Source organism: Leishmania panamensis (genome assembly GCF_000755165.1).
Source record: "Leishmania panamensis strain MHOM/PA/94/PSC-1 chromosome 18 sequence".
Lineage (NCBI taxonomy): Eukaryota > Euglenozoa > Kinetoplastea > Trypanosomatida > Trypanosomatidae > Leishmania > Leishmania panamensis.
Window position 1 is genome coordinate 18,352 of NC_025863.1, and position 27,049 is coordinate 45,400.

Here is a 27,049-nt window from a genome sequence, read left to right on the forward strand (position 1 = left end):
AGGAGGGCTAGTAGAGGGTGCACCAGGTGCACAGCGGATGTGCGCAGGGAGGAAGCCGGCCAGCTGCAGGCCAAAAACCCCTCGGACACCCTGCACCCCGCCTGTGGGCCATGCCTCTCCCTCAGTCGCCTCAAGCCGCGGCGTCCCAGAAGGTGGTGTGGAGACTCTCCGCAGTGGTGCCTGGAGGGCGCGATGGTGCGACGCGGGGTGTCCTCGCCGTGCGTCCGGCACCCGTGCCTCACAGAGGGTGCGCACGGGGCATGCGCTCGGGGAGGAAGGGAGGAGCGCTTGGGGCCTGTGTCAGGACGGCGTGGCTGTCGGGGGGAAGGTGCCCGCTGTCTGCCTCTTCTGTTTCTGCCAACGCCGCCAGGGGCGTGTCTGGATGGCTTGCCCACATGCGGCACGGCAGGCGGGACGTTTCCATGAGTCTGTGACGGCACGGGCACCCCGCCGTCTCCGGAAGACGCACGCCCTTGACAGCAGTGGGTGGGTCAGGCGGAAGGGGCCTGTGCATAGGCACGTGCCTCCGCTCAAGGAGCCCATGACTTGTCGTTCTCACGGGGCACAGAGGGGGGCAGCCATAGACGCCCGGCGGAGGAAGCCCATGCAGCACGAGCAAAATGGGCCTCATCACACCACAGCGTGAAATGAGGTGGGTGCCGGGCGTTGAACGATCCGCAGATCTCGCGTTGGCGCAGCGGGCACCACGCCGAGTCGGACGCCCTCATTGCACGAAAAGAGGCGGGAGGAGGTCTAGGCTCTGGCAGGGGTGGGGAGGGGAGGAGGTGACACACCGCTAGCGGAGTAGCAGGCGGCAAACCATCGGCACGCCATGTTCCCAGTGGCCGTCACCCTCAGCTGCGGGAATCCAAAGTGTATCGGTCAGGTACCCGTGCGGGACTGGGCGAGGCGACTCTCCTGTCGCCTGGCTCGCATGGTATTCTTGCACTTTTGGTATAGGGTGGTGCCGGTCAAGAAAAGAAAGCAAACAAACAACAAAGACACATATGCCCACTTTTCCAGTTGTGACACAGTAGAGAAATAGAAAAACAGCTAATTACGCAAGCAGGATGAGCGAAAACACACGGTATTCTACATAGTTGAGAGGAGGGGCGCCCCTCGAGTACAGGTATGGGGGATACTGCACAGATGAGTGTCCTCTCTAACGCCTGGTGGCCCTTAACGGCGGCGTGGAGGTGGCTTGGGGCGGTTTACTGTGTTCGCACATCGAGGAATGTGACGCGCTGCGACGTCTGGCGCAAAGCGGCGCTGGCAGTGTGGACATGGCACGTAATCAGGATTGATAGAGTACGTTGGTGGCGGCAAGTCCTTGATGGTTCCACCTGCTTTCAAGACTTGATCCACGTGCCGAGCTTCGCGTATTGCGCGACGAAACGCCACACTTTCCGCCTTCCAGTCCCGCGTTGGAGCTTTGGGCTGCGGCGCTGGAGAAACCTTGGCTGCAGCCGTGGCTCCTTCCGCCAGCCGCTGCTTCGTCGCATTGAATACCCGTCGTTTCTTTAGAGAGGCGCAGATGTGCTCATGCTTTCCTAGCGACTCTGAGGCAAAGCGGCGGCCACAGTGTCTGCACGGCTGCCGCTCTACATCGCTCTCGGTTTGTGCAGGCAACTCATTGCCGCCGTCTTCCTCTTGAGGGTGCCACAGGTTGGACATCGCAGATGAGGTTGGAGAGGCAACATTGGTTGCCGCCGGTGTGGAGTTCTTAGCTCGCGCCCTTGAAGTGGACTCTTGTGGTTTGCCCACCTTCGCAGTCGACAGTCGTGCCATGTTGGTCACCGGTAGTGTGTTATTACAGCTGTCAGGTGAACCACCATCTTCGGTGGGGGGCACCTTCAGTACCTCTAGCCGGCCCCCGCAGTCCTCACAAAAAAGAGCCTTTTTGTCCTCTACAGCTTCTTTGCAATTAGCACAGTAGAGCGACGTCTTACACTCCGTTGAACGTCCCGTATAGGAGGAAGGAGACGCAGCGGCGGCTGCAGTGGCCGGTGCGACGTCTGCATCGCCTAGCGCGGCGCCGCAGTTGTCACAAAAGTTGCCGTCCGCATCGCTAAGCGCCTCGCACGCCGGGCACACGAGGCGGCGTGCAGTCGACACGCCCTCGTTGGTCCCGCCTGGAGTACGTCTGTGCGATGGTGCTCCTTGGACAGGCTGCCCACACGTGCCGCAAAAGCACGACCCACGCGGAATGTCTTCTCCACAATGCTGACATGGGTTGGAGTGCTGCTTGGAGACGAAGTGGTGGCCGCAATCGCGACAGAACTTTGTATAGGTGTCGTACTCCACCACGCCGCACTGCGGGCACACACGACTCTCAGCGGGAAGGGCGGAGTTGCAAGGGAGCCTGTTGTGCTTCGGATGAAGTCGGTCCTCGCTGGCGAAGGAGGTTGGTCGTTGGCGGCTTTCCTGCTGCTTTTCAGTACGCCGTCGCTCGTCACCGCCGCTACCCTTTGTGGCTACAGTCTCCGCTGATACCGCAGCTGTTGTGGGGGTGCGCGAGCTGAGGCCGCCGCTGGCCTTTGCCTTGGATGGAGAAGCTGCCGTGGCTGGATTGTCGGGGCGGCATGAGCGTAAGTGCACCACTAGCCGGTCGGGCAAGAACCTGCGACGGCAGTTGGGGCACGCCTCTAGGTTGTTCATAAACTCCTGGAACTGCTCTTCGCTCTGCTCGCGAGCAGAGGCACCGGAGCGACCGCGCCAGTTCACTGTGTCAGGGTGCTTTGGAGGCTGGCCGCGCGAGCGTGGGTCGGCGTTCTGCCACTGTGCCAGCCTCTTCTCGTAGCACTGCGGCACGTGGATCCCGATGGAGGCAGTACCGAACTGCTGACCGCAGAGGTAACACGTCGGGAGAAGCGGGGGGCCGGGGGAAAGTGACCGGCCTCGAGGCGAGCGCCGCGGCTCGCTCTGGCGTTTGCCCCTCCCTGGTGCACCGCCCGCACCCCCACCCGCCTTTGTTTTGGAGGGTGAGATGATATCCTTTCCATCACCTTTGCAGCCGCGCAAGTGCACCGGTAGCCGGTCTGGCAGAAATGTGCGGGCACAGTGTGGGCACGGCACCAGCTGGGCATTGAACTCTTGATATTGTTCTTGATTGATTGCCTCAACCGAGACACCATTGCCGCCTTTCCACTTAACCGTGTCGGGGTGCTTCGGTTTTGGGCCACGGATAGCCGGGTCATTCCCCTCCCACTGACTGAGCTTCTTCTGGTAACACTGGGGAACATGAATGCCTATGGAAGCGCTACCGAACTGCTGACCGCATAGGTAGCAGACGCGGAACTGAGGACGGTGACCCACACGCTTCGGCCCTGCTAATGCAGGAAGCATATTTTTATATTGCCGCTCTGAAGAGACAGATTTCGCATGCGAAGGCACTTCAGATGCGCAGAAACTTTGGCCTCCGAATTCTTTGTTTGGCTGGTCAATTCCGCAGCGAAGGAGAAGACAGGGAAAAGGAAAGAGAGGAAAGGAGTCGGTGGTGCACGATGAGGGACCGTGAGGAAGGTAAAACGTCCACGACGTCGGGGTCTCCTAGAAACGGTCGTGAGAATCGCAGGGGAGTGAGAGCGTGCCATGCCCAGCACCTTTCATACAAGACGGGATGCCATTGCGAGAGGGTAAGGCGGTGGAGGGGGTCCGCCGACCATCTGGAGTGACGTGTCCAGAGAATAGCGACGTTGAGAAAAACGAAGAAGCGAGCGGAACCAGCTGGTGGGCATCCTGCGCAGAGAAACAGACGGCTGGGTGCACAGAAGCACAAAAATAAACAGGGAGCTGGATGAGTCACTCCATGCAGGAAAAAGAAATCCTCTTCGGCAAAAGCTCCGGGTGAGGTGAGCCCACTGGCGTGGGCTCCCATTGCTTTTTTGTGATTCGATTTTTGTGCGCTGCATGCACTAAGCACAGTAATCACCTGCTGCACGGCAGCGAGAAGTACAGAAGAGAGCACCGATGAGAGAGATGCGGAAGAGGAGAGGGCGCTACACGCTACAGTACTGCTAACAGAAAACAGAAAACCAAGAATGAACAGAGAGAGAGGCGGTGCCACAGATACATAACACGTACACCAACAGTCGAAGTCAACGCCTGCTGACGGGGCAACCAAACAGCAAACGCACGAGATCAGCAAATGCGCACTTGCCTCACCACAGAGAAACACAGCCACAACAATCACAATCACGAAAAGTACCTCGTTGATATCATCTGGTAGACTGAAGAAGCGCACGGAGGCAGGTGCAGGGCGTCTGATGCACACCAGCTGCTCAGGTCGTCGTGAATGTGGGAGACACTCTTTTTGGGGTCTTCTGCAAGCACAATGTGGTGCCTCCCCTTCGGTAGACTAGTGTCATGTGAGTAACTCGGGACACAGAACCTTTCCTATCCCGCACACTCTCCGTACAGCTGAAAAAGAAAGCAAAAAAAAAAAGCGCAGTACTCAAGGGCGATGTCTATTGAATCGCTGTTGGGCCAGGATTCGTGACACTGGATGGGTACTTGGCACCCGCCAGCGGCTTGATGCGGAATTGCTGGCCTGGGTAAATCTCCTGCGCTAGGGCCTCGAGACCGTCAGTGCGGCCAAAGCCGGGCTCTGCCTTGGCGCGATAAATTCCGAACTTCTTCGCCGCCTCCTCCTCCTGCTCAAAAGCAGCCTTGTCTGCTGCCTCAAGCTCCCTGAAGGCGACGTCGAGCTCGTGCAAGGGGGCGAGCTTGCGCGTACTCCGTTCGATCTCGGCAGCCTCGCGGATTGTGTGTGGCGTGTAGGCGATACGTTCCCAGCTCGCCAGACGGTCAAACAGCGTGCTACGGCGGTTCACCTGATCCAGTTCGAAGGTGAGGATGTAGTTGTCGTCGAACCACGGGTTTGGCACCGTCCAGGCGGCGAGTTTGCCAAAAAAGCGACCAAGGCCACGGTAGCACGGTACTACAAGGCGCTTCTCGAAGTAGCGCGCAATCTCTCGGAATGCCTCCACGTGGGTCATCGTCTGCGGGCCACCAAGATCGAATTTGTAGCGCACGGCGCGGTGAGACATGGAGCACCGTACAACGGCACGCGCGGCGTCCACCACCCATGTCGGCTGCACCTGCGTGTTTGGGAAGCATGCCGGATAGATGTAGCGGCCCAGACCGCGGTAGCGGTAGTTCTTGCCGTAGAGCGGGCCGAAGCGGATGATCGTGGCATCTGGGTGGTTGGCACCAACGGCATCCTCGCCGCGGGCGCGGAAGTCGACATAGTTCGACTCTGATGCAAAGGTGGCGTCGAGGCCGTTGCAGAAAATGACGCGCTCTGCCCGCACGCTGCGCGCAGTCCAGCTGACGTTTGTTGCTCCGATCAGGAACACGTCGTGATGGCTATTATTGGCATACTCGGCATGGTAGTCGACAGCGAAGATAAGAGTGTCGCTCCCGTTCGCGGCGACGTTCACTTGAATACGGTCTGTCACGTCGCACTCGTGCAGTTCTAGCTTCTCTGGGTAGGTGCGAAGGAGAATGTCGAGGTCGGATCCTTGTAGGATGAGCGTGGGGTAGCGCGTGGTGGCGCGTACTTTTTGGATGTCTCGGTGCTCGCACAGCTCTCGCACAATCTCAGCTCCTAGGTAGCCGCTGGCGCCAAAGACGGTGACGCACTTCGCTGGCTTCGGGTTCAGGCGGCGCCGCTCGTGCGGCAGGCGCACAGCAGGGTTAGGCACAAGCATCGCCGCCCAGTACGGGCCGCGCTCGTAGCCAAACCCACCGCCAGTTGTCTTCGGCTTTTGGGTTGGGTACATTTGGCTCAAGTCCTTGCGGTCTAGGAACATGGACTCGGGCTGGTGGCCGAACGGGTCCCAGAAGGTTCGTCCGCCTCCGACGGTGGCGACTGCACTCGCAGACCTGGCTGAAAACCGCTGCATGATGAATAACGAGATGAACGAAAGGGCTGCTGCGCTGTTGTCGTTTGTGGGGAGGGAGAAAGGAAGCTGCTAAAACAGAGTGAGGCGAGGAAAGAGAGGAAGACAAGGCGGACGTATGGTAGCTGACTACGCGCTGCTGTCTGTGTGCACTTTTCTACGCTCTCTTGTGTTTGCGTGTGCTCCGTTTCTTGACTTTGGCCCACTTGTCAGGAGTGCTGCGGGTGTCTCTGGCCCCTGCTGCTGAGTCAGTCCTGATTGAAGAGCAGGACGCTGAAAAAAAGCCAGTACTACGTGGCTTCGTCCTAGGTGCTACGAGAAGGAAAACAGCAACAACCGAAAGCACACGCGCACACGCGCAGACGGCTGAGCACAAAGCGCCAGCGCAAAGCTCAGTGAAGGGATGGGAAGAGGCAGTCGGTACGTAGAAGTAGCGTGAGGGAAGAGGGATGCACGTACATCTAAGTGCTATGAAGTACAGGAGGCGAGAGGGACAGTCACCGTTCATTTCAAACGAGGGAAAAGGAAGAGCTCTTTCATTTCCCAAGATCGCAGTCAAACGTCACTTGAGGCGTGCCTAAAGCCCGTCTTCCGTCCAAACAAGCCTTTGGTGCCGCTTTTTTTTTTTATTGGGCTTCACAGACGCAACTACGCTGGCTGGGGGGCCCCCGCTTCTCGCCCCTCTACGGATTGCGCGCGCTCTCCCCCTGACAATGCACCATAGAAAGAAGTGCATGACTAAAAAGAGAAACTACCTCAGATACGTGCCGTCCGCGCCGAGACGAGTCCTATAGTCTTCGCTATTCACAACACACGCATACACACCAGACAATGAACAGAGACTTGGCGTGGAAACGGGAAAGAATTTACTCATTCTCAAAAGAAATGAACCAGTCGGCCACCACCAGAACGTTGGGCTTACGCAGAACTACGGTCTGCCCCACCTGCTCAAATTCGAGTGGTGTCGCCACCTCGGTCTGGTCGACGCGCGTGCTCAATACCACCTTGCTGGCCCTGCCAACGTAGCCGTAAATCACAATGCGCTCGACAACGTTGGTAGCGTGAAAGAGCACTGTGTCCCCGGGAGAGTCATGGTAGGCGCTGCTCTGGAGCACCTGATTCGAGTAGGAAAAGGCACGGTGCACAAAGGCGCCGTTTTCATAATCGTAGGTTACACCGTCGTCGATATAGAGGTCGCCGTAGCTGTTGCCCTGCGCGTTGAGGGCCACGAAGATCGTAAAAGGGTCCAGGCGCGCGGCGAAGGTGCTGCGACGCAGCCGCAACTTCAACGGGACAATGTGGCCGCCCCGCAGGAACATCGGCATAGTACCTTTGTCTACGGACATTGTGTGCTGTCCGACTGCCAACTCGCCCGAGAAGTAGTTGTACCAAAGTGTTTCCTTGGGCAGCGGCACCGTCACCTCCGTAACGTTCGGTTTCACTACAGGCTGCACTAAGATGGAAGGGCCGAAGAGGTAAGCGCTCTGCACCTCACGCAACTCCGGCTGCCCCGGGAACTCGTAGAAGAGAGGTCGCATGATGGTGTTGCCCTCGGTGTGCGCGTGGTAGAAGGAGGTATAGAGGTACGGCACCAAGGCGTACCGGAGCGCCAGTGCGTTACGCACAAGAGACTGGGCCTCCACAGAGAACGTCCATGGCTCGCGGCGCTGCGTTTCACAGTGGGAGTGAGTGCGGTAAAATGGCACGAAAACGCCGGCCTGCATCCACCGCACAAACAACTCCTCCTCCGTGTCGAAGAAGAACCCGCCAACGTCGCTGCCGCAGAATGGGTAGTTTGAGATGGACAAAGAGAGCAGCTCGGGAATGCTGTTCTCCAGGTGGTCCCAGCGGGCCATGTTGTCGCCCGTCCACATCGCCGCATACCGCTGCGACCCAGGAAAGAAGCTGCGTGTGAGGATAAAAGGGCGCTCTGGGGCCTCGTTGGAGCCCCTGGCCTCCATCATTCCCTTGTGAACGGCAAGGACCGAGTAGAAGCTGTACGCGTTGTGCACAAACCGGTGCTCAACGGTCTGACCATTGTCCAGCGTGTGCACCGCCGTCTTCGCCATGGTGGCCTTCTCGCCATGGAACACTGATGGCTCGTTCATGTCCACCCAGGTGTGGATATCGTGACTGCCGCCTGGGTAGTGGTCGTCGTGGAAGAGTTGTGAATACCAGTCACGTGTGCGTGTGTTGAGGAAGTCGGGCCACGAGCTTCTCCCTGGCCAGCAGTCGCCCTCGTAGTCCATCCCAGAGGCGTCCTTGACATAGTACTGGCCCTCCTTGGCCTCCTGGTGAATGTTGTATCCGCTGTCGCGCTTAACGTGCGGATCCCTGACCGTGACCAACTTTCGACCTTTGGAGGCAAGCGCATCGGTCAGTACCTTTGGGTCGGGGAAGGTGTAGGGGTTCCAAGTAAAGTACTTCTTCTTGTCGGTGTGTTCAATGTCGAGCCACAGCGTGTCGTACGGCATGTTGTGTGCATCGTAGCCCTCGTCCACGGAGAGGCAGTCCTTCGTGCTCATGTAGTTCCACCGGGACTGGTGCAGTCCCAGACTGAAGTAGGGTGGCATCACTGTCGGTCCGGTGAGAGTCGCGTGCTGCTGCTGTACATTTGCAGGAGTGGGACCTGGCATGAAAAAGATGTCGATCGCACCAACCTCGGGCTGCCACCGGCACGACGGTGCAGCGCTGTCGGCGCTGACCTCCACATTTGTCTCTGACGGATTCAGAAAGAGAACCCCGCACGTCGACTGCGGGCCATACGCCATAATAAAGGGGATCGCACCGTAGAGTGCCACTGTACTGTTCACAGGGTAGTGGAAGCTGTCTGTGTTGTACATCTCGTACACCTGCCCGCCTTGCAGTGGCAAGTCTGCCGCGTGCTCGGCCAGGCCGTACATCGTCTGTGCAACCGGGAACGTAAAGTTGACCTCTGGCGCCGCCGTCGCGTTGGAGAACGCGGTTGCTTCGATAAGGGAGTTCCCGTGACACGAGAACTCGAAGCGCACATGCGGAGTCACTATGCTTACTGTCAGCATGCAGTCCCCGTGTGGGATACTCCATTGCGCGCCATTAACTCCTTTAATGGCCAGTAGAGGCGCAGCCGCAGGTAGGATAATGCCATCCGGCTGGTACGTCCAGCTCTTCTCCGGCTTCGCAGTCAGTCGCACCACACCGTTAGTGTAGCCAAACGCCTCCAGTGCCAGGCCGCCCTCTGTTGTTACCACTGGCACCGATAAAGCGACATTGCTTCCGAGCAGGAGTACCGAGAACAGAATCACACTCAGAGCAGAGCGCAGCATCCCTAGCTGAGCGGTGCAGCCGCAGGCTAGCCTCCATAGGGAGGAATTAAGCAGAAACATATGCGCAGATAAAAAGGGCGTCTGTCGCGCGAGAATGTGCCATGCAGGAGATGCGTCACAGTCCGCTGGTAACGATGCCACTTGTCTCCGCTGGAGCGAAAAGGAAGGAGGGGGGTGCGTTAATGAGGCGCAGACGATAAGAAAAAGGCATAAACGACTCCGCCGAAGGTGAAGAATTGAACGATGAAGAATGGAGAGAAGAGAAGAATACGATGAAAACAAATGAGCTTCTCTGCACAGTGTGTCACTATGACAGACGAGCGTGTCGCAGAACTCGTGAAGGGAGCTAGAAAGCAGGTAGAAGAGAGAAAGAGTCAGAGAATGAAATCACGCGAGAGAGCGAGTCAGCTGCATGTGGCTTAGCACAAGGGCTATCGCAGTTCCAGAGTCCATGACATGGAAGAAGGGAAAGCGGAAATCCTCAGCACAGCACAGAAAGAGACCTCAGTAGTAAGGCCAAACGACTGAGCATATGCGCAGCTTGAATCCTCTTTTCATCGCTCATCTGCGTATGCGTTGGCGCACACTGCAACATGACATGTAGGTCGACAAGAGCAGCCAGCCCACATGGGTTAGTGGGTTCCTACGACCTCGCGCAGCGACGTGCGGAGGCGCCCACAAAGCCCACGCTCATCACCGGATGGAGAATGTCTCTCATCTCCCAGCGCAAGGCTCGCACACTACTGCCGTCGACATCGCAGCTCCTTCTCATCCACGTAGGCCAGTGACGCGTTGCACGCAAACTCGGCGTGCAGTTTGTTGAGAAACTTGGAGCCCCTGTCGCTACTCCCCACCACGGCTGCCGTCCTGGGGTCTGGTGAGAGCGATGCGTTCAGCTCCGAAACGAAGAAAGCCAGCAGACCGGCCTGCGGAAGCACCAGGGACAGCTCCATCCCATGCTTTCGCGCGGCTGTCACACACGACATGGCGGAAATAAGCACCGTTACAGTGAGGTGCGGGCACATCTGGCGGCACAAACACACGACTGGAGCCAGTGTCTGTTCTACTGTGTAGCGGCTGCCATGGTGCAGCACCGGGTAGTGCTCGATGAACACAATACGAAAGCCGCGCTCAGCAAAGTTGTCCATGTCCGCCAGGATCTCATCCTTGAGCAAGATCTCTACCCCCTGCGAGGGGGTGCCACGTTCTGTTTTACTATCTCTGTCGCCTTGGCACCTCGCCTCCGCCGCAGTCCACTGACGTGTTCGGCGCAGTAGCACATCTTCGATAAAGTAGAACCGCAGCTGGCGCGAGCCATCGCTGTACTTGGACACCTCCGACCTCTCTTCCGAGGCAGTGGAGCGGAATACACGAGAGAAGATGCGCCGGTTTGACCTGACCCATGTGACACCAGCTGCGTCCAGCACTGTCGCCTCAGGAGGCAGCACAAAATGCAGTGGCGGCTGTGTCAGGCGTTGGCACATGCTGGCCAGTGTGGACTGCAGAATCTGCGTACAACGGGGACTGAGCTGGCCGCCGTGCGCGCCGACAGCGGCTGTCAGACGCCGCTTCAGATCCTCCATGCTCTGCTGAAGCAAAGAGATTCGACTCTGTCTTCCTTGTAGTGACCCCACCAATGAGGATGCACCGACGCTGCTGTCGCTGTCGTTCACACGACCACGCTTCAGCCCAGCAACGGAGCTGCAAGACGAGGCGCTGGGTGAGTCCTCGACGTTGTAGTGAAGCACTTGCGTATTGGCGCGCAGCTTTTTGCCATTTGCTCGACTCCAGCGCACAAAGACCTCGAAGCCCTTTGGTATCGCGGCAGGGTCAACCACGAAGGTCATCTCATCATACCTGAGAGCGTTGGCGGCTTGTAGCTTGACGCAGATGGCTTGCTTGTCGAGGAGTAGGGTATCTGTGGCGGTCTCTAGCATCGCTATGGGCGTGCGAGGATCAACTGCGACGGCAGCCGTGGCACCTGCACGTGAGGGAAGGGCCACCACCAGTGGGAGCCACAGGTCATGCGGGCTCAGCTGGTGCTTTTTCGCAAACTTGGCGAGACTACAGTCCTCGCTGCACATAAGGAGGCTCATGACGCGTGTGCTAAGGCAGCAGTGCGACCGAGGAAATCGCTGCTTATCACGAGCAAAAACGGCGATTGGGGTATACAGCGGAGGGGAGCGGGGGAAGCGCAGTGAAACATCCTGAACGGCAGTGGGAGACACATGGGCATGTGTAGAGAAGAGAGATGTCCCAGATGCACGCGTCCATGGGCACGAAGCCAGACAAGCCAGCAACATAGCCTCCCTCACGTGAGTCCGGCGTAGCACATGATAGCAAAGATTACCCGGTGCTGTTCTCCGCAACGGACCATCCCACACATCAGGTGATCGCCTCTTTGACTGCCACTCTAAAACAGGAGGACGCAAAAGCGCATCCGCTGTGACTTTATTTTTCCCAGTCGAGAGATGCTTCGCAGTCCGCCTTCATAGTCGTAGGACGCTCGCCAGTCAAGCCGCATCAGAGCGCTTGTAAGCCACTTGTAGCACAAGAAGAAATGACCCACACACCGACCTACATGATATACCAGCCGTGCTTGCGCAGGCGAGACCCTACTGTGTCATGAATGTCCTCTACGGGCGCGGAAGCCTCCGTGCTGCTGCGAGGCAGCATCGTAATGATGGCAAACGGCGTTGTTTGGATCGTAGTGCCGAAGAAAGCGGCACCTCCGATGTACGGTCGACCTACAACGGGATGGCAATGTGCAGCACCTTCTGGGTGAGCGCCTTCCTGGGAGCTGTCGCTGCTCACGGAAAACCCCACGTCGAAGGCGCATTGGCCCTTGTCTGTCTCGTACCGTACCAGCGGCACGACTGGGTACATGCTGGCCCCACCGCCGTGCGCCGTCAGCAGCACAACAGTGAACGAGTTTGGTGGAATCTCCGGAGGCGGAAAACACAGCCACTGGGGCATCATCCTCCCACAGGATGGCATGTCAGGCATAGCATCATCATTGGCGACCTGCGACGTGATGGCGGCCTTGTAGAAGGTCTCAGAAAAGTAAAGTGGTGACGTGCCGCAGTTGAGGAGGACGTATGGTCTCGTGTTGGACGGGTACTTGTCCGGATCCTGGAGCTGCGCGGCGAGAAACCGCAGTCGCTGCTGCAAGTTGTCGGTGCTACATGTCTCTCCCACCACTGGTAACTGCATCCTGTTGCCACCGCCCAGGAGGTTGGGGCGGAGAGTCGCGAGGCCGGCCATGGCGTTCTTGAACTCTGTCTCATCGAATGTCTCCTGTTGGAGCTGCGTGCTTGCTTTGTTCAGAAGCGCAAGCCACGTCACCGTAACCTCGGCGCTGTCTAGCCGCTCTAGCGCGAGTCGAAGTGTCGCTGTTCGGTGGGTGTCACTGAACACGTTTGGCACTAGCACTGAGATCGACTGCATGTGGGCTGCGCCACCGCGTAGTCCCCACTCGACGCCGTTGGTGTGACACATTCGCTGGACGTCGTCGAGTGTTTGACATGCCCCCGCTGTGATGGCGCAGAGCCGCTGGTACGCCTGCCCCTCCGTCTCCGCTGCAGAAGAGCGTCGCTCCACCAGGCTCGGCTGCATGCACACCTGCACATCCCCGTCTCCGCTTCTGCAGAGATACAGTACGACCAGCAGGTCCCCTGGCGCTGACGCGGGTGGTCGCATCCGGTACGCAAGGACGGCGCCCATTGCATGTTCGGTGTCCCCTAACAAACCCGCCACAGAGGCCATTCCGCTATATGTCAGCAGCGGTGGCACGAAGTCAAAGAAGCAGCCGTAGAGCTGCATCGTGAGCAACTCCACCTGCGGCTCATAGTGTGGAATGTCAGAGACAACACAGTTTTTTACGCCCAAAGCGACGTACGTTGTGGGCGTCATGTACGAGTGAAGTGACTTGCTAACCGCAGCCATCGTCTCGCTGCACTTCCTCACGGGCACCGTCGCCCCCGGCGACCCGCAGTTCTCCCGCGGGCTCCATGATGCCACAGTTGGCTGTTGTGGAATTGCATTCAGGACAGGCAGCAGCTTTACCGCGTAGTCGCCGTGTGCAGAAACAAGCGGCGTGACATCGACGTTCTCGACACCGGGTACATTGACGGGGCTGATGCCGGCCATTGGCTTCAACTCTGTCTCGTTCAGCCGGTACATCATCCACAGAGTCCAGTCCTCCCGTGTGTAAACATTAATGAGGCGCCCCCCGACCACTCGGCGCAGACCACGCCACAGTCTCGGGTCGGAGCTGCACGGACAACCCATCAAGTAGACATTTTCGACAACACCGTAGGCCTCCACCTTGTCCAGCTCTTGCAGGCATTCCACAATCACGCGAGAGCCGAAGCTGAAGCCGACCAACGTCACCGGGCGGTTGCCTCGGTGCTGGTCGAGCAACGCAGCAGCCAAGTCTTTGCCGGTGTAGGCAGAGCGGTTCGACAGCGTTGCGAAGGTATTGTCTATCACTCCAGTCGCCCACACCGCGAACAGCGGCAGCTGAAAGGTGCCCATCAGAGACCAGAAGGCATGCAAACTGGAAAACATGGAGCCTTGCAAGAGTGTTTTCGCTGTCATGCCCACCGCCTTCCTTGCCACCTTGTCAGCGATGTCGAGGTTCACTTGAATCGTCTCCCCAAACCGCATGAGGTAATTATCCTCCCATTGCAGCACGTACGGCTCCATTGACCCAAACAGCGCGCAGCGGTGCAGCACCGACTGCCACAGACCCACCTGTTGGTCTCGCATCGGTCGACGGGGGTCAAAGATGGCCGAGTAGCCACTCACTCCAATGACGAGCGTCGTTCTCTCCATGGCCAGCACGCCTGCTGTACCGCATCCCTCCACAAGGTCTTGGAACACAAGCTGCACCGTATAGAGTGCCACGTCGATGACGCAGGTAAGTGAGAAGAAAAGTCCCGGCGGCAGATCCACCGGGAACTGTGGACTGCACGGCGCACATGGAGTCAGCGATTGGTGTCTCAGTTCCGAAAGGTTGTAAGCAGAGGCAAAGGCAACATTCACGTTGTTGAGGGAGCTAACCTCGAACTGTACCCTCACGTAGAAGCGCGGCGTGACGGGATTGGTGTAACTGTTCACCACCTCCACAATGTAGTATCCCTCCGCCCCCGCAAGACTCCACTCGCGACTGGTGAAGTACGTTAGCGACGCCTCAGCAGGGTAGACGCCCATCGGTGAGGCCGTTTCGGGCCACTGCTGGCCGTGTATTATACTCATGTCGCGTGTTAAAACGTCATGCGAAGAGCGATTCACCAGCGACACGCCGAGCTTCCGCCGCTGATTTACAGCGTGCCAGTATTCCAGCTGCCTCTGAGGCAACTCCTCCTTTGGGAACGTTACCTTACGCGACTGCGGCTTGTCTCCCGTGCTCGCAGGGTACACCTTCAGGTACGTGTACGGTGCCACGTGCAGCTCAAGCGCCACCCCCTGCTGGCGCCGCGTGAAATCAGAGCAAGTGAGGTGATCTCGTAACCAGTTCTCGGCTACCGTCGGATCGAAGTCTAGCTCGTCCTTCTCGCAGGCCGCAGAAAGTGCCCAGGCACCGAAGAAGTCGCGCTCAGCACGGACCCAGATCCGCAGGGGCGTCGCCTTGCCGGTGCTAGACGATGGCGTAGCGACGTAACAGACGATGAATCCGGCACCAGTGGGATGTGCGAACCGATTGACGCACGCGAATATGCCCGCGTGTCCTGGCACAACAACGGCCGGCGGCGCCATTGCCCATACTCCAGAAATCAGTTTAACAGCCTTTAGGCGGAGCTGGAGACCGTCGAGTTTGTTCTCGACAGCAAAAACAACGTGGCGGTGACGCTTCTGTAGCGACGGCAGATTTCTGGTGTGCGACATGGCAAACATTCTCGTGTGTAGGGGAACGACGACGCCGGGATTCAAGTCATCCTCGAATACATCGGAGAGGTCCCAAGAGGTGCCAGTACCACCACTGCCACTCTCCACCAAGGGGTGCGAGCACGCAAGGAGGCTCACCACTTCCTCATTAACATCAGCCTCTTCTTCTGCCGCTGTCGCCACCACCTCAGCTGTCGACGACGCAGCCGTTTCGAACGCCTCGGCATCGTCGACGGAACGCAGCATAAAGATATCAGAGTCTGTCGTGCGGCGAAAGGCCTTGTAGCCACTCAGTGAGGCACCTGTCACACCGAAGATGGCGGTGATGTTGGCGGTCGTCAACACCGGTGTAACAAGGGAAGCGAGGGCGGTAGCGTGAGTAGCGGCGCCAACAACGGTGGCAAAGACCCCAGTGCCGAGCACAGCGCTACCAACCGCCCCAATCGCGCCCAGACTCGTCGCTGTGGCAGTCACAAGTGCCGCGTACGCAGGGCCCACAAGGGGCGCCGCCAACCCACCCGTCACGGCAAGAGCCGCACCGCCTATCACAGAAAAGCCGCCGATAGTCGCGACACGCATCAGGCTGCGCCTTTGTTGCTCTTTGCTCCTCCGCACCCCATCCTGTTTTGCCACATCGGCCTGCTCGGTGGCAATGTCGCGGCCCACCGTCATGCGCAGCTGCGCCAGTGTCGTCTCTTCGCGCTCCACCAGGGAGAATGGAATCGACAATATCCAGGAGAGTCTCTGCGCTGCTGCTCGCAGCCTTGCGTCGTACGAGCCAAGTCGCAGTGCGAGGTTGAAGGGCAAATTCACAACAACCCAATCAAGCGAGGGATTGAGCACTGAACACACCGCTTGAACGTCTTTTGGCGTCAATCGCTTGTGATGGAGGTCAGGACAGGCGTATGGGGGTGGCAGAAGAACGCCATCAAGAAGGTTGCGAAGGCTGGTGTCGTCGACAACGGCGTAGAGGAGCGACCGAATCGCTACGCGGTCCTCCAAGGAGATGAAGATGGGCATCTCCGATGCAGGGACATCAGTGCTCTGGCACAGTCGCTGAATCTCCTCCGCTGTTCGCTGCGGTCGCTGCGGGCTCCATAGGTACTGGTAGCTGTCAAATAAACTGTAGGTGTTGCGCAGAACAGTTTGGGCCGCCATTTCCTACTGAGAATTTCTCCGCCACACAACGGAGTAAGAGCGGATGATCCTGAATCGAAAGTTATGTGATCGTGTAGCAGAGAGAGCAGGGCTCGAACTGTCGAGGGGGGGAGTGGCAGCACAACCACCCCTTTGCAACTCAGTGCATGCGTACAGGGGTGTGCATGTAGCTGTTCGCGCTCGCACAGACGGCTCAGACGTGAAAAATTTCCGCCTCAGCACATGTGTGAGACTTGTGCGTCCGTGAGCATCAGACAGGAAGAGAAACCCCCCAAAAAAAAAGAAACAGTGGGGAGGAGACTGCAGCAATATGCGTGGTGGACACACACACACGCACGCACGCACTTCTACTGTACATGCCACCGTCCTCTCAGCACCAGGTGGTGACAAATCTGCTACGAGAACAGTAAAAGAGGGGAGTGATAAGGGAAGCAAAATAGGGAGATACACGCGTCGTGACAAGGACTGGAGTGTGGTCACTGTGGCTGTGATGGCGCTCTCTGGATGGAGGCAGGGTGTGAAAGGGATAGTGTGAAGGCAGAGAAGAAATAGGCATGTGGTAGTAGAGGTCTCTGCAGAGTAGAGCTCTTTGGCTGTCCCTTCACAGATCTCCCCCCGTAGAGGCGCGTAAAAGGAAGGCGGCGAGTCCGTTGAAAGAGAAGGAAGAGGAGCTCATGCAGGAACAACAACAATAAGACAGGGGAGCCTTAATCTGCCCCTTACACCGCACCACCGCGGTCTGTTGCTGATGTCACGTGTTGGACAGTGCTGGACAAGGTCGCGAAACATATTTGCAGGGTAGCTCAAGGACAATATGTAGTACCATGCCAAGAAAATGGTGGGCAAGCTACCAATTTATCGGAGTAACTAGGAGGAGCGCGCTCCAGGCTACCCAGCATTGGCATTCAAACATGCGCATAATCCAGGCGTAGGGAGACCGCAAAATAAGAGAAGTCGGTGAGAGCCCACTAGAGGCGGATAGCCACAAACATGCGCGAGGAACACAGAAAGAGAGATATGTGGAGGAGGCAGAAGCGAGAACAGAGCAAGAGTCACAGCGAGAGGGGGGCACTGCCAGCAAACAGTTCGTTCACCACTCGCACTCGTGGAGGCACCACCGGCGACGGCAAGGCGCTGCGCTCGAGGAACTTGACAATCTTGAAGTAAGAACCACAGAGCGCAGTGCGGGCGGGGCGCAAAACGTTTTTCGGGCGTCCTCGAGCCCGTATAGAAGTGAACCGATTGAGGAGATCGTTTCCTTATTTGTTTCGTGGTGCTCGAGAAATAGATGTTGCGTGGCTCCCTCTCTCTCTCCCTCTGTGATCTAGGTTGAGCACCACTGGGCCTGTCGCGGTGCCGCTCGAGCAGGAGAGTGCGCACTACGTCCGAGGCTCAACGAGCAAAAACTGTGCTGCGACCCGGCGGTGTGTCTAAGGCCGTTTCTCTTTCCATTGCTCTACAAACGCTTCGTAGTCAAAGCAGCCCTCACTCACAAACGCCCACACCTCCTCGGTGATGTCCTCGTGGCGCCTCTGCAGCAGCGCCACAACTTCGTCGATCGACTTATACACTGGACACGCGGCAAGCACGTGCGCGTCAAGTTCCTGATCCACCTTCTCCACGAAGGATCTGTACACTGTATGCTGCTCGTGCTCGTCCGAGATGGTGTGCAGGGGTGGCACTGACTGCCACATTTTCTCCAAGTCCAACGAAATCATGAAGTCTTCGATAACACCGACAACAGTATCGAAGGCCGCGTCCTCGGGCGAGCCGCCGTTGCCGCAGATGAGGAACTCACCCTCCTCCGTGTCCATGAATAGAACGCACGAGTTCAGTGGGGAGAGAGAGGCAAGCTGATAGAATGTGCTGCGTGTGCGCGATACAACTTGTCTTCTCGACTGTGACTTGTCGCTGTGGGGGTCCTGGCCTGGCAAGCGTGGATCAAAAGAGAGCAGAGAAAAGACGAAGATGCGAGAGGTCGCGTGAAGAGTCGACGTCGACAGTGGAGAGGGAGGATGAGAGTGTGTGAAGAATGGGTGTGAGCCGTCCGCCATCATGACGTACTCTCCGAAGCCCAAAGGGCTGCTTACAGGCGATTCTAGTGTTGCAAGTGCCCCGGCGAGCACGGGATGCCGGGGAAAGACACGGGTGAAACTCCACGCGAGGGTGTCATACTTCCTTCTCCTGTATGGTTGGGTGCTTGTGTGCTGATGAAGAGGAGGGGGGTGTAATGGCCGACACACAATAGCGCAGAGAGAGATGGCGCACAACACTGACGCCCAAACAGGCCTGTCAAAACGACGCCGAAGACACGTGCAGGTGCTGAGAACCGCAGTAGAAAAGAAAAATTGGCGCTCAGGTCCGCAAGAGCAGACCGTCCTACTGGGAGCACTCCTACGCTCAGACTACCACCGAAGCAGCCTTGTCTCCAGAATCACCGAGGCAGTTCCTTTAGAGAAACAGAGAGGGAAAGCAGAGAGATTGCACAATGTTGGCAGCAAGCTTTAAACATATAAAAGAGGGAAAGGGGCAGAGGAGAAGGCGATGTTACTCAGCAATGCCTGCAATACACAACCGCAGTTGAGAAAAAAGCGCGCGGAAGATGAAATTGGATGCGCTCAGTACCGACATGCACGAGTGCAGCAACTCCATGACGCTGCATGCGGCAGCGCCTACATGGCAGAAGGCTTGTCTGGGTGTACCTTCCCCTCCTCCGCCCGCCACCACACTCTCCGCTGGCTTTCCGCAGATGGGCACATGACACACTCAAATCCCTACTCAATCGCCACGCGCTTTGCTTCGCTTCTCATATGCTTCCGCAAGCTCTTGCGTGGCACACTTGACGGGGGCACCGTTACTACGGTTGTTACCGCTTCCCCTAAGGTTGGCGTAAGACACACCGCCGTCTGATGATGCCGTGCCCGGGCCTCGTTCAGCTTCCTTTCCACCATCACCACGTCAGCCTGTGTGATCCGCATGAGACGACTAGTGCGTGACACTACAGCCGTGTAGTCCGGCAGAAAAGGAGCGTCTGAGAGGAGGGCGTCCTCGCCGAGGTGGGAAAAGGAGCGCAACTCCGTTCGTAGCCGTTCGTGTCCGATAATCACCTCGACTCCGCCACTTAGCACCAGCGTGAAGACGCTGCTCGGAATCCCGGCTCTGTAGAGCACTCGTGCTGGATCAACCGTGGCGAGGTCCAGAATCCCAGCCGCAACTCCTGGGGAAGATGTGCTATCGCTTTGCTCCTCACCATCACCGCATGAGTCGCCTACATGCACCACCACGTCGCCAACATGCTGCAGCAAGAACTTGACGTGAGAGACATTCCACGTTGCAAAGTACACGTACGCCCGGGTGAGGTAGTAAGCAAGTGCCCATAGCTGATCCTCCGAGAGGCACTGATTCTCTGACGTGGAGGACACGCCGTACGAGTAGAAATTCACCCGCGGCAATCGAGTTGGTGGGGGCTCAATCACTGACCCGTCGAAGGCCTCTACGTCTGACAGCAGCTTCGTATCACCCGAGTACTCGTCCTCGTCGTAAATCTCCGACGCAATGAGCTCCTCAATGACGTCCTCCAGTGTCACAAGCCCAATGAAGCCGCTCGGCTCCGCCGCGTTCGACAGGAGCGCCATCGAGTTAATGACCTTCGGCATGCAGTGCACAGGCGCGGTAGGCTTGCTACCTTGCCGCTTGTGGCCTGAGCCGTGCTTTGATGCCTGTTTGCCGTCGATAGTCCTGAACCCTGCACGACTCAGCTGTGAACCCTTCGCACCCTGCGACAAATTCCTCGGCGATCCACCCTGCTCGTCGGCAGCAGCTTTGTCTGCTGGCTCCACGAAGAGAAGCTGCGTGTGGTGCTGCTCGAAAATGTACAGCATCTCCTGCAGAAGCGTGTCCGCCTTCACCACCAGGAGGTCACGCGGGTGTTGCAGCACGAAATCACGCACTGTCATGTCGCTGTCATGGCAGAGGTAAGTGTTGCTGATGAGGTCCTTTACGTAGAGCACGCCAATCACTCTGTCGCGAGATTCTTGATACACCGGTACGCGTGAGATACCGTACATCCACAAGCGACGCTCGAGCGCTGTGTCAAGCCGGGTACTCGCCTCTAGCATGACGACGTTCTCCATTGGTGTCATGGCTGCATCTGCCGTGACCTCGTTCATGTCCATCACACTCAGCATCATGCGCGCCTGGTCCATGTCGATGCCCGACTTGGCCGAGAACTTCTCACAATGCATGCAGATGAGCTTCTTCAACTCCTTGCGGTCGTATACCTGGCCCGCCTCGTGCCCCACCAGCCAGTCCAGGATCAGCCCCAGCGGCTTTGAGATGGGCCACAGCACAAAAAGCGAAATCTTCAGTGCTGGCAGACTCCTTGCGCCGGCCCACAGCGCATTGTTTTGGTTACTGCAAAAACTCATGGGGAGAATCTCACCAAAGATTAGAATCAGCAGTGTGCCCAAGATGAAGTTCACGAGCTCGCTGCCACCCACAATGGCAGCGACAAGCTGAGAGGTCAGCACCAGAGTCAGCATGTTGCCGACGAGCAGAGTCACGAGAAGCTGGTGCCCCAGCATGCGTACCGGCAAAATCTTGCGCGCGTAGCTGCGGTCAGATTCCTGCCCCGCATCGGCTATAATCTCCAGATAAATGGTCTCCATCCCAAGCAGCCCAATTGTAAGGCCACAGTACATAGCAGAGAGCAGAACTGTGCTGATACAAAACACAATGAGGACCCATTTTGGCCATGCTGCGTACCCGGTAGCTTCTTGTTCACTTGCGGCAACCTCGAGCGCCATGTGCGCCAGAATCCCTGCAGCGAGTGCAAGTAGCCCTCGTCGAGTATGTTTCGCTAAAGTAGCGAATGGCAGCGCTACTTTCATACCCACTTTTTGGCGCGTCTGTGTCGATGAGAGCGCGCAGCGCCGGAAATAAAAAAAAAAGAGGGGAGTTAAGGTGGAAGAATGAAGTAAAGAGGAAAGCAGCGGCGGGAGAAAGAGAAGACAACCGCACACAAAAGACTCAACGATGATAAAAAGAAACGCAATTTCTCTCCTTTGGGGGGGGAGTTGTCACGTACGCATACGAAGACACACGCACGTGAGCAAAACAGAGCGCAAGCAAAAGAGAAAAAGAGTAGCGGAAACAAGTATAGACGCAACGCACCTCAAAAGCTGCAGAATCAACAACGACAGTAGGAAAGGCCAACAAACTGCAGCCAAGACCTGGGAAGGGGGCAGGGTCGGAGGTTGACCAAATCGCAGCAAGGCTTGGCGTATGCGGGTGGCTGGGTACGCAATGAGAGGCAGTAAGAAGGAAGGCACACCTTTGGAGAGAGACTGGGGATCCGCACACGTACACGCATGCATACCCACTTCACAAAGGCCGATAAGAAGCGCATAAGGTGGGAGTGGTGGGGTGGGGCCGCTCGTCACCGCCCCCCGTGTGTGCCGCAGAAATACGTGAAAGGAGAAGATACGGAAGCGAGGGAAGGTGGGTAGTAGAGTGAAGAGAGAACATAAGAAACAACGCGGGCTGCTACAGGGGCATTGGTAGCATGTTGCGCCTCTCCATGACACGCTAGTCAGCTATTGTACAAAGTGTAGAAGGGAAAGAGGGCTCGAGGGCCCAACCAATGCATGCACGCAGTCCAACATAGTCGGAGTGCGTGCATGCATTGGTCTCACTAGACTCTCTCTGTATGAGTGGTTCTCTGTGTTTATCTGCGCGGATGACTGCATGCTTATCTGCGCTGTCTTGATTTTCCTCTTTCGCTTCTGTTTTCCCTTCTCCGCTGATGATGCCGGCCACCCCAGTGCATGATATCAGGGTGTCTAGCACGCCCCTCCCCGTTGTGGGGAAGCCAAGAGTCTGTAGCCTGCCATCGGGCACGGTTGCAGGCTCTTGGTCTCAGTGGACAGGCCCGGGCTGGCGCGGTGCGGAAGAGGCGTGCGGCCATGACCCCAACTACATCAGCGCACTACGAATCGTGCCGACGATCCAGCAAACACGCACGTGTGTCCGTTGTTTGCTCCACTTTTGCGTCGCTGCGGTGATGTTGAGCCCAGTGCTGGGCACTCGCTCGCGCTCTCTGCAGTGGGATTTTAGTGGGACTGAATGTCGCCAAACGCCCTTGGCCGGCTCGGCCCCCTGGCTTAGTCGCAGTGCAAGAGACGCATCTCATCGCAGAGATCTACAGGGCAGTTGGTATCCCGGGCTTTCAGTACTCTGATGCAGCAAGGGAAACGAAGCGCAACAGTGGCATCAGCATAGTCCTTCAATAACCCACATGTATAGGTGAAAGCCCCCCCCATTCTCAAGCACGAAAAGGAATCAGTGACGGTCTCGCTTGGCTACAGTGACCCTAGTAGACGGGTGCGCTCCACGCCCGGGCACATACATAAGAATGACCTGCTGCAGCAAGAAGTGCTCGATCAGAGGACAGGTACTGTCACACACAGTCCTCACGGCAGAGGACTGAACGCCGGCTCGTACCGCACGTTGTTGTTAGGTATAAAAGGTCGACCCAACCGAGCTTAAGCCACGTTACATGTTAAACTCAATGACAACTACTCGACATGCACAAGCAATCTAAGATACCTTGATACCGCACAGTGCACAAAGAGTCACAGAGAGGTCACAGTGGCGCTCAGCTTCGCTATCTGTGATTAGAGTACCGTCACCAGGGCGCTAAGTAGCCACTGACTGCTCAACTTTATTGTCCGTTTAGAGGAGGGCTCTGACCCGGAGCAGGCGAAGACACCTCGCGCACAACGATGCTCTCTCCGTATAGACTACTGAAAGAGGCCCCAAGCGCTCCTCCCTTCCTCCCCGAGCGCATGCCCCGTGCGCACCCTCTGTGAGGCACGGCTGGCCTGGTGTAGCCCATTCGCACGAGGGATCCCGAAGCCAGAGGGGCATGAGCGATGGGCGGAAAAGGTGCGCAGCGATGCATACCGATCCGCCGCAGCGTGCGTGCGTGCGGGATGTGCGGCATCGCCTACACCCGGCCGGGTGTGCCGGTGAGGCACGCGTGCCGGACGCACGGCGAGGACACCCCGCGTCGCACCATCGCGCCCTCCAGGCACCACTGCGGAGAGTCTCCACACCACCTTCTGGGACGCCGCGGCTTGAGGCGACTGAGGGAGAGGCATGGCCCACAGGCGGGGTGCAGGGTGTCCGAGGGGCGTGGCCTGCAGCTGGTCGGCTTCCTCCCTGCGCACATCCGGCATGCACCTGGTGCACCCTCTACTAGCCCTCCTGACAGGCGCCACCGCTTCCGTCCTCGAGCAAGACCCTGGACACTACCCGCCTGTGCCGAGGCGCGCAGCCCACCCGAGTCTGTCTGGCGCCGATCGCGCCCCACGTATGCGAGGAAGGACGAGACGACCGCGTGAGACGCGTGGCGGGCGTCAGCGGCAGACGGCGCCTTCTAGACGCACAGGTTTTAGCCGTAGTCATCCGAAGGTAGCTGAGCTGTCGTCGCGCGCGTACATCGATTGGCTGTCTCCTGATGGAGGAAGACGATGAATCAAAAGTTGTGTTAGTATGCACGAGCATCCGCGTAGAAGTAGAGAGAGAAAAGCACACGCAGACGTGTTAAACGAAAAGCCCGAAGAACGAGGTGCGAGTCTGTGGACGATGTGCACCGAGAAAATTCACCGCCCTTCCCCGCTCCCCCATGGCACCAAAATGGAGCAAAATGGATGCGCACAGAGAGCGAGTTGATGTTTTGTAGCGCGTAGAGGTCAGCCTACTTGTGCAACATCAGCACCATCAATGTTTCCGAGAGAACTTTCTGCCATCAGAGCAGCACGCTGCCCTTGTCCTACAGCTGAGTGTTCTTCTCCTTTCCACATTGTTTGCTATAGTACCGTCGGTTACCCTTGGCAAACTCCCGCAAGCAGGTTGTCTTGGTTTCCTTTGCTGGTGGCATCTGATTACCTTGTCGAAACATCTCGATTCCTCAACGCACAGGCGTGTGATGTCACGCCTCTCACCGCTGGGAGTTTCTTCCAGGCAGAGCTGTGGCACTCTGCCAACACTCGCACCTCACCGTTTGCCAGTTCATCGTGATATCGGCAGGCTCCACGAAGGTGTAGAGAAAGACTCGGGCGGGGAATGAGGGGGGGGGGGGCGTCGGAGAGAGGAGAAGCTCTTCAATCGACTAGTCGCAACTTCGGGCACCCGCACAGCACGACATGTAAGAAAAGGGATGAGTTGCTCCAGTACAGAGTAGAGGCACGGAGAAACCTCTCGCTCTTTCCCTCAGCACCGTCCTCCTATATTGTGGCTGTCCCTGTCACTTTGCGCTTTCGAGTGAGCTCGGTGCTACCCCGTCTTCTTGCTCGTGGTACCGTACTGCCTCTGCAGCGCTTGAATGCCATCCGTGCGGTGACCAAGGAGACTATCACACTCGCTGCCGGCCATGGTGGTCATAGCTTGACGAGACACGGAGGGGCGCAGCGTGCTCTGTAAGCTCGGGCTAAGGACGCACACATTGCTGCTACGTTCACGGTTGATGGACTGATAATGGTAGTACTTGTCAAAAAGCGCCTTGGGGATGCTGTAAACACGCGCCGCCGTGAGCACAACGGCGCTGAAGTCGGGGATAAAGAGCGGCGTCGTGAGGGCCCCCTCGCCGATGTAGTTAAAACTCTGCAGCTTCGAGCGGAAGCCCTCAGAGCCGACAAGCAGCTCCACACAACCGCCCAGCACGAGGAGTAAGCGGTCAGAGCGGATGCCGCGCGAGTACAAAATGTGCGATTGGTCGCTCGCCGCGTTGAGAAACTGAGTGTGCCCGCCTTTGAAGAAGAACTCGGACCGCGACGACATCCCCAGCACGCCGGATGTCTGCGAACTAATCATGCTGGGGATGTCGGGCGTCTGGCCAGGTGGCATGATCGAAGGCAAATCCGCTGTGCTGCTAAGCTGACTGGGAGTGATGGAGCACAGCTGCAGGTCCTTGCACTCCTCCAATAGCAACTTGATGTATGCCGGCTGCCAGCTGTAGAAGCAAGAAACCGTGCGGTTGAGGTAGTACGCGACTGCCCACACCTGGGAATCGGTTAGCAGGATGCTCTCAGTTGGGTGGGTAAAGTACGAGTAGAAGTTGACGCGCGGCGGCGTTTTGGGCTCTTTCGGTAAGTGAAGAGTCTTGGGGTAGCGGCCATTGCCGGGAATGTCGACAGTAGCGTAGAGCGGCTCTTGCTCCACCGCGTTATAGCGATCGTACTCGTCGTAGATCTCGGACGCTAGCAGCTCCTCCACAACGTCCTCCATTGTGAGAATGCCGACAATTTTGGTGTGGGTCGATGCAAAGCTGCGCGACGCGGAAGGCTCCACCCGCCACATCGAGTCAACATCCGTCACAATCGCCGGGATCGCTGCGCCCACGCTGTGAGGATCCTCCTCGAAGACGACTGCCATGTGCGTCTGTTCCTCCAGAAAGAGTTTGAGCATTGACGGCAGCGACGTAACGGTGCACACCATCGCAAACCGGCGGTCCTTAGATTTGACCACCTGCGCCACTGTCAGCGGCGAAAGTTCCAAGGACGTGTTCACCGTCATCAAGTCCTTGACGACGAGGATGCTCTCAAACACTCCAGGCGCTGACTCGACCGGCACTCGTGAGCGACCCGACTTCCACAACATCTCCACAAAGTCCGGTGTGATGAGGTCCGTGTTGCGGACGTACGTTGCCTTCTCGATCGGTGTCATGATATCGCGCACTTTGCGCTCGTGGAAATCCATGGCTGCGAGCAAAAGATTCAACTCTGACTTAGGCATGCGTGCGTCATCCCCACCGCCGCGTTCGTAGTGCATCACCATCAGCTTGCGCAGCTCCTTCTTGTCGTACAGCTGCCCTGTCTCCTCGCTGCCCACCACAACGTCGAGGAACCAACCCAGAGAAACAGACAGCGGATATGTGAGGATCATCGCCACCTTCACAAAAATGGAGCCGGCCGCGGCGACACGCAGCGAGTACTTCGAGCAGCAGATGGACATGGGCAAAATCTCAGCAAACAGCACAATGACTAATGTGCTCACGATGAACTTCCAAATACCGGAGCCGCTATCGTCGACCACGTGGGTGATCGTGCCCCTCGTACGGATGGCCTCTACAACATCAAAGACATCGCTGAACTCCTGGACAATGAGAACGTTGCACAGCATGTTGGAGATGATGAGAGTGGAGAGCGTCTTGTGCCCTTGTTTGCGCAGCGGCAGCAACGTCGCTGCGTACTTGCAATCCGGCTTCGGCCCGCTCTCCGCGATAATCTCGAGGGTAAAGGTGTTGGCGCACATTACGCCGAGCGTCAGCCCAGCGAAGACCGCAGACAGGAAGGCGTACAAGCAAATTCGAAGCAAGTGATCGAGGAGAATGTAGAAACGCCTCTTCTGTTTTGGGGTGACGCTCCCCAGTTTCTCTCTCATGATCCCCAAGGCGTCCTTCCGGAATGGGTGTGCCGTTGCACTAAACGCCGCAGCGAGATAAAGGCCGTACGCGGCGAATGTGATGCAGAGGCGAATCGACCGCCCGGTCGGGGCACAAAACAGATTTCGCTTCATCCTCGAAAATGTGAGAGAGTCTGCAGTGCACTCCCGTGTCTTCCACCACCACCACCACCCTGTCGGGCTCACCCCGTTTCACTCCTTGGAGTTCGAAGGAGGCGACAGGCGTGCAGAGAGGAGGGGCGAAAGAAAAACATAACATAACTGGAGAACCCTAATCCGTGTCTCACGTGCGGTTGCGCGATGATAATGATGCGAAGTGAGCGAACAACA

General features: G+C 57.6%; 8 protein-coding genes across 8 annotated transcripts, besides 3 other annotated features; all 8 read right to left on the reverse strand.

Annotated features, from left to right (window-relative positions):
- Positions 1–976: part of a repeat region that runs on past the window's edge.
- A 203-nt stretch (positions 977–1,179) lies between these two features.
- On the reverse strand, positions 1,180–3,345 carry LPMP_180070 (hypothetical protein; the record flags this gene model as incomplete). The annotated part of the gene is made up of 1 exon (XM_010699539.1): positions 1,180–3,345. One exon carries the CDS (start codon positions 3,343–3,345, stop codon positions 1,180–1,182), a length of 2,166 nt encoding a protein of 721 aa, XP_010697841.1.
- Positions 3,346–4,466: 1,121 nt separating this feature from the next.
- Positions 4,467–5,906, reverse strand: LPMP_180080 (3-beta hydroxysteroid dehydrogenase/isomerase, putative; the record flags this gene model as incomplete). The annotated part of the gene is made up of 1 exon (XM_010699540.1): positions 4,467–5,906. One exon carries the CDS (start codon positions 5,904–5,906, stop codon positions 4,467–4,469), a length of 1,440 nt encoding a protein of 479 aa, XP_010697842.1.
- Positions 5,907–6,769: 863 nt separating this feature from the next.
- Positions 6,770–9,208, reverse strand: LPMP_180090 (alpha glucosidase II subunit, putative; the record flags this gene model as incomplete). Its single annotated transcript, XM_010699541.1, has 1 exon — positions 6,770–9,208. One exon carries the CDS (start codon positions 9,206–9,208, stop codon positions 6,770–6,772), a length of 2,439 nt encoding a protein of 812 aa, XP_010697843.1.
- Positions 9,209–9,948: 740 nt separating this feature from the next.
- LPMP_180100 (hypothetical protein) lies at positions 9,949–11,304 on the reverse strand (the record flags this gene model as incomplete). Its single annotated transcript, XM_010699542.1, has 1 exon — positions 9,949–11,304. The coding sequence occupies one exon, from the start codon at positions 11,302–11,304 to the stop codon at positions 9,949–9,951; it is 1,356 nt and encodes a 451-aa protein (XP_010697844.1).
- Positions 11,305–11,785: 481 nt separating this feature from the next.
- Positions 11,786–16,255, reverse strand: LPMP_180110 (hypothetical protein; the record flags this gene model as incomplete). Its single annotated transcript, XM_010699543.1, has 1 exon — positions 11,786–16,255. The coding sequence occupies one exon, from the start codon at positions 16,253–16,255 to the stop codon at positions 11,786–11,788; it is 4,470 nt and encodes a 1,489-aa protein (XP_010697845.1).
- A 1,430-nt stretch (positions 16,256–17,685) lies between these two features.
- LPMP_180120 (ARF-like 2-binding protein, putative) lies at positions 17,686–18,069 on the reverse strand (the record flags this gene model as incomplete). The annotated part of the gene is made up of 1 exon (XM_010699544.1): positions 17,686–18,069. The coding sequence occupies one exon, from the start codon at positions 18,067–18,069 to the stop codon at positions 17,686–17,688; it is 384 nt and encodes a 127-aa protein (XP_010697846.1).
- Positions 18,070–19,029: 960 nt separating this feature from the next.
- On the reverse strand, positions 19,030–20,955 carry LPMP_180130 (hypothetical protein; the record flags this gene model as incomplete). Its single annotated transcript, XM_010699545.1, has 1 exon — positions 19,030–20,955. One exon carries the CDS (start codon positions 20,953–20,955, stop codon positions 19,030–19,032), a length of 1,926 nt encoding a protein of 641 aa, XP_010697847.1.
- Positions 20,956–22,055: 1,100 nt separating this feature from the next.
- Positions 22,056–22,759: a repeat region.
- Positions 22,760–23,096: 337 nt separating this feature from the next.
- Positions 23,097–23,779: a repeat region.
- Positions 23,780–24,592: 813 nt separating this feature from the next.
- LPMP_180140 (hypothetical protein) lies at positions 24,593–26,833 on the reverse strand (the record flags this gene model as incomplete). Its single annotated transcript, XM_010699546.1, has 1 exon — positions 24,593–26,833. One exon carries the CDS (start codon positions 26,831–26,833, stop codon positions 24,593–24,595), a length of 2,241 nt encoding a protein of 746 aa, XP_010697848.1.
- Between the last annotated feature and the right edge of the window lie 216 nt (positions 26,834–27,049).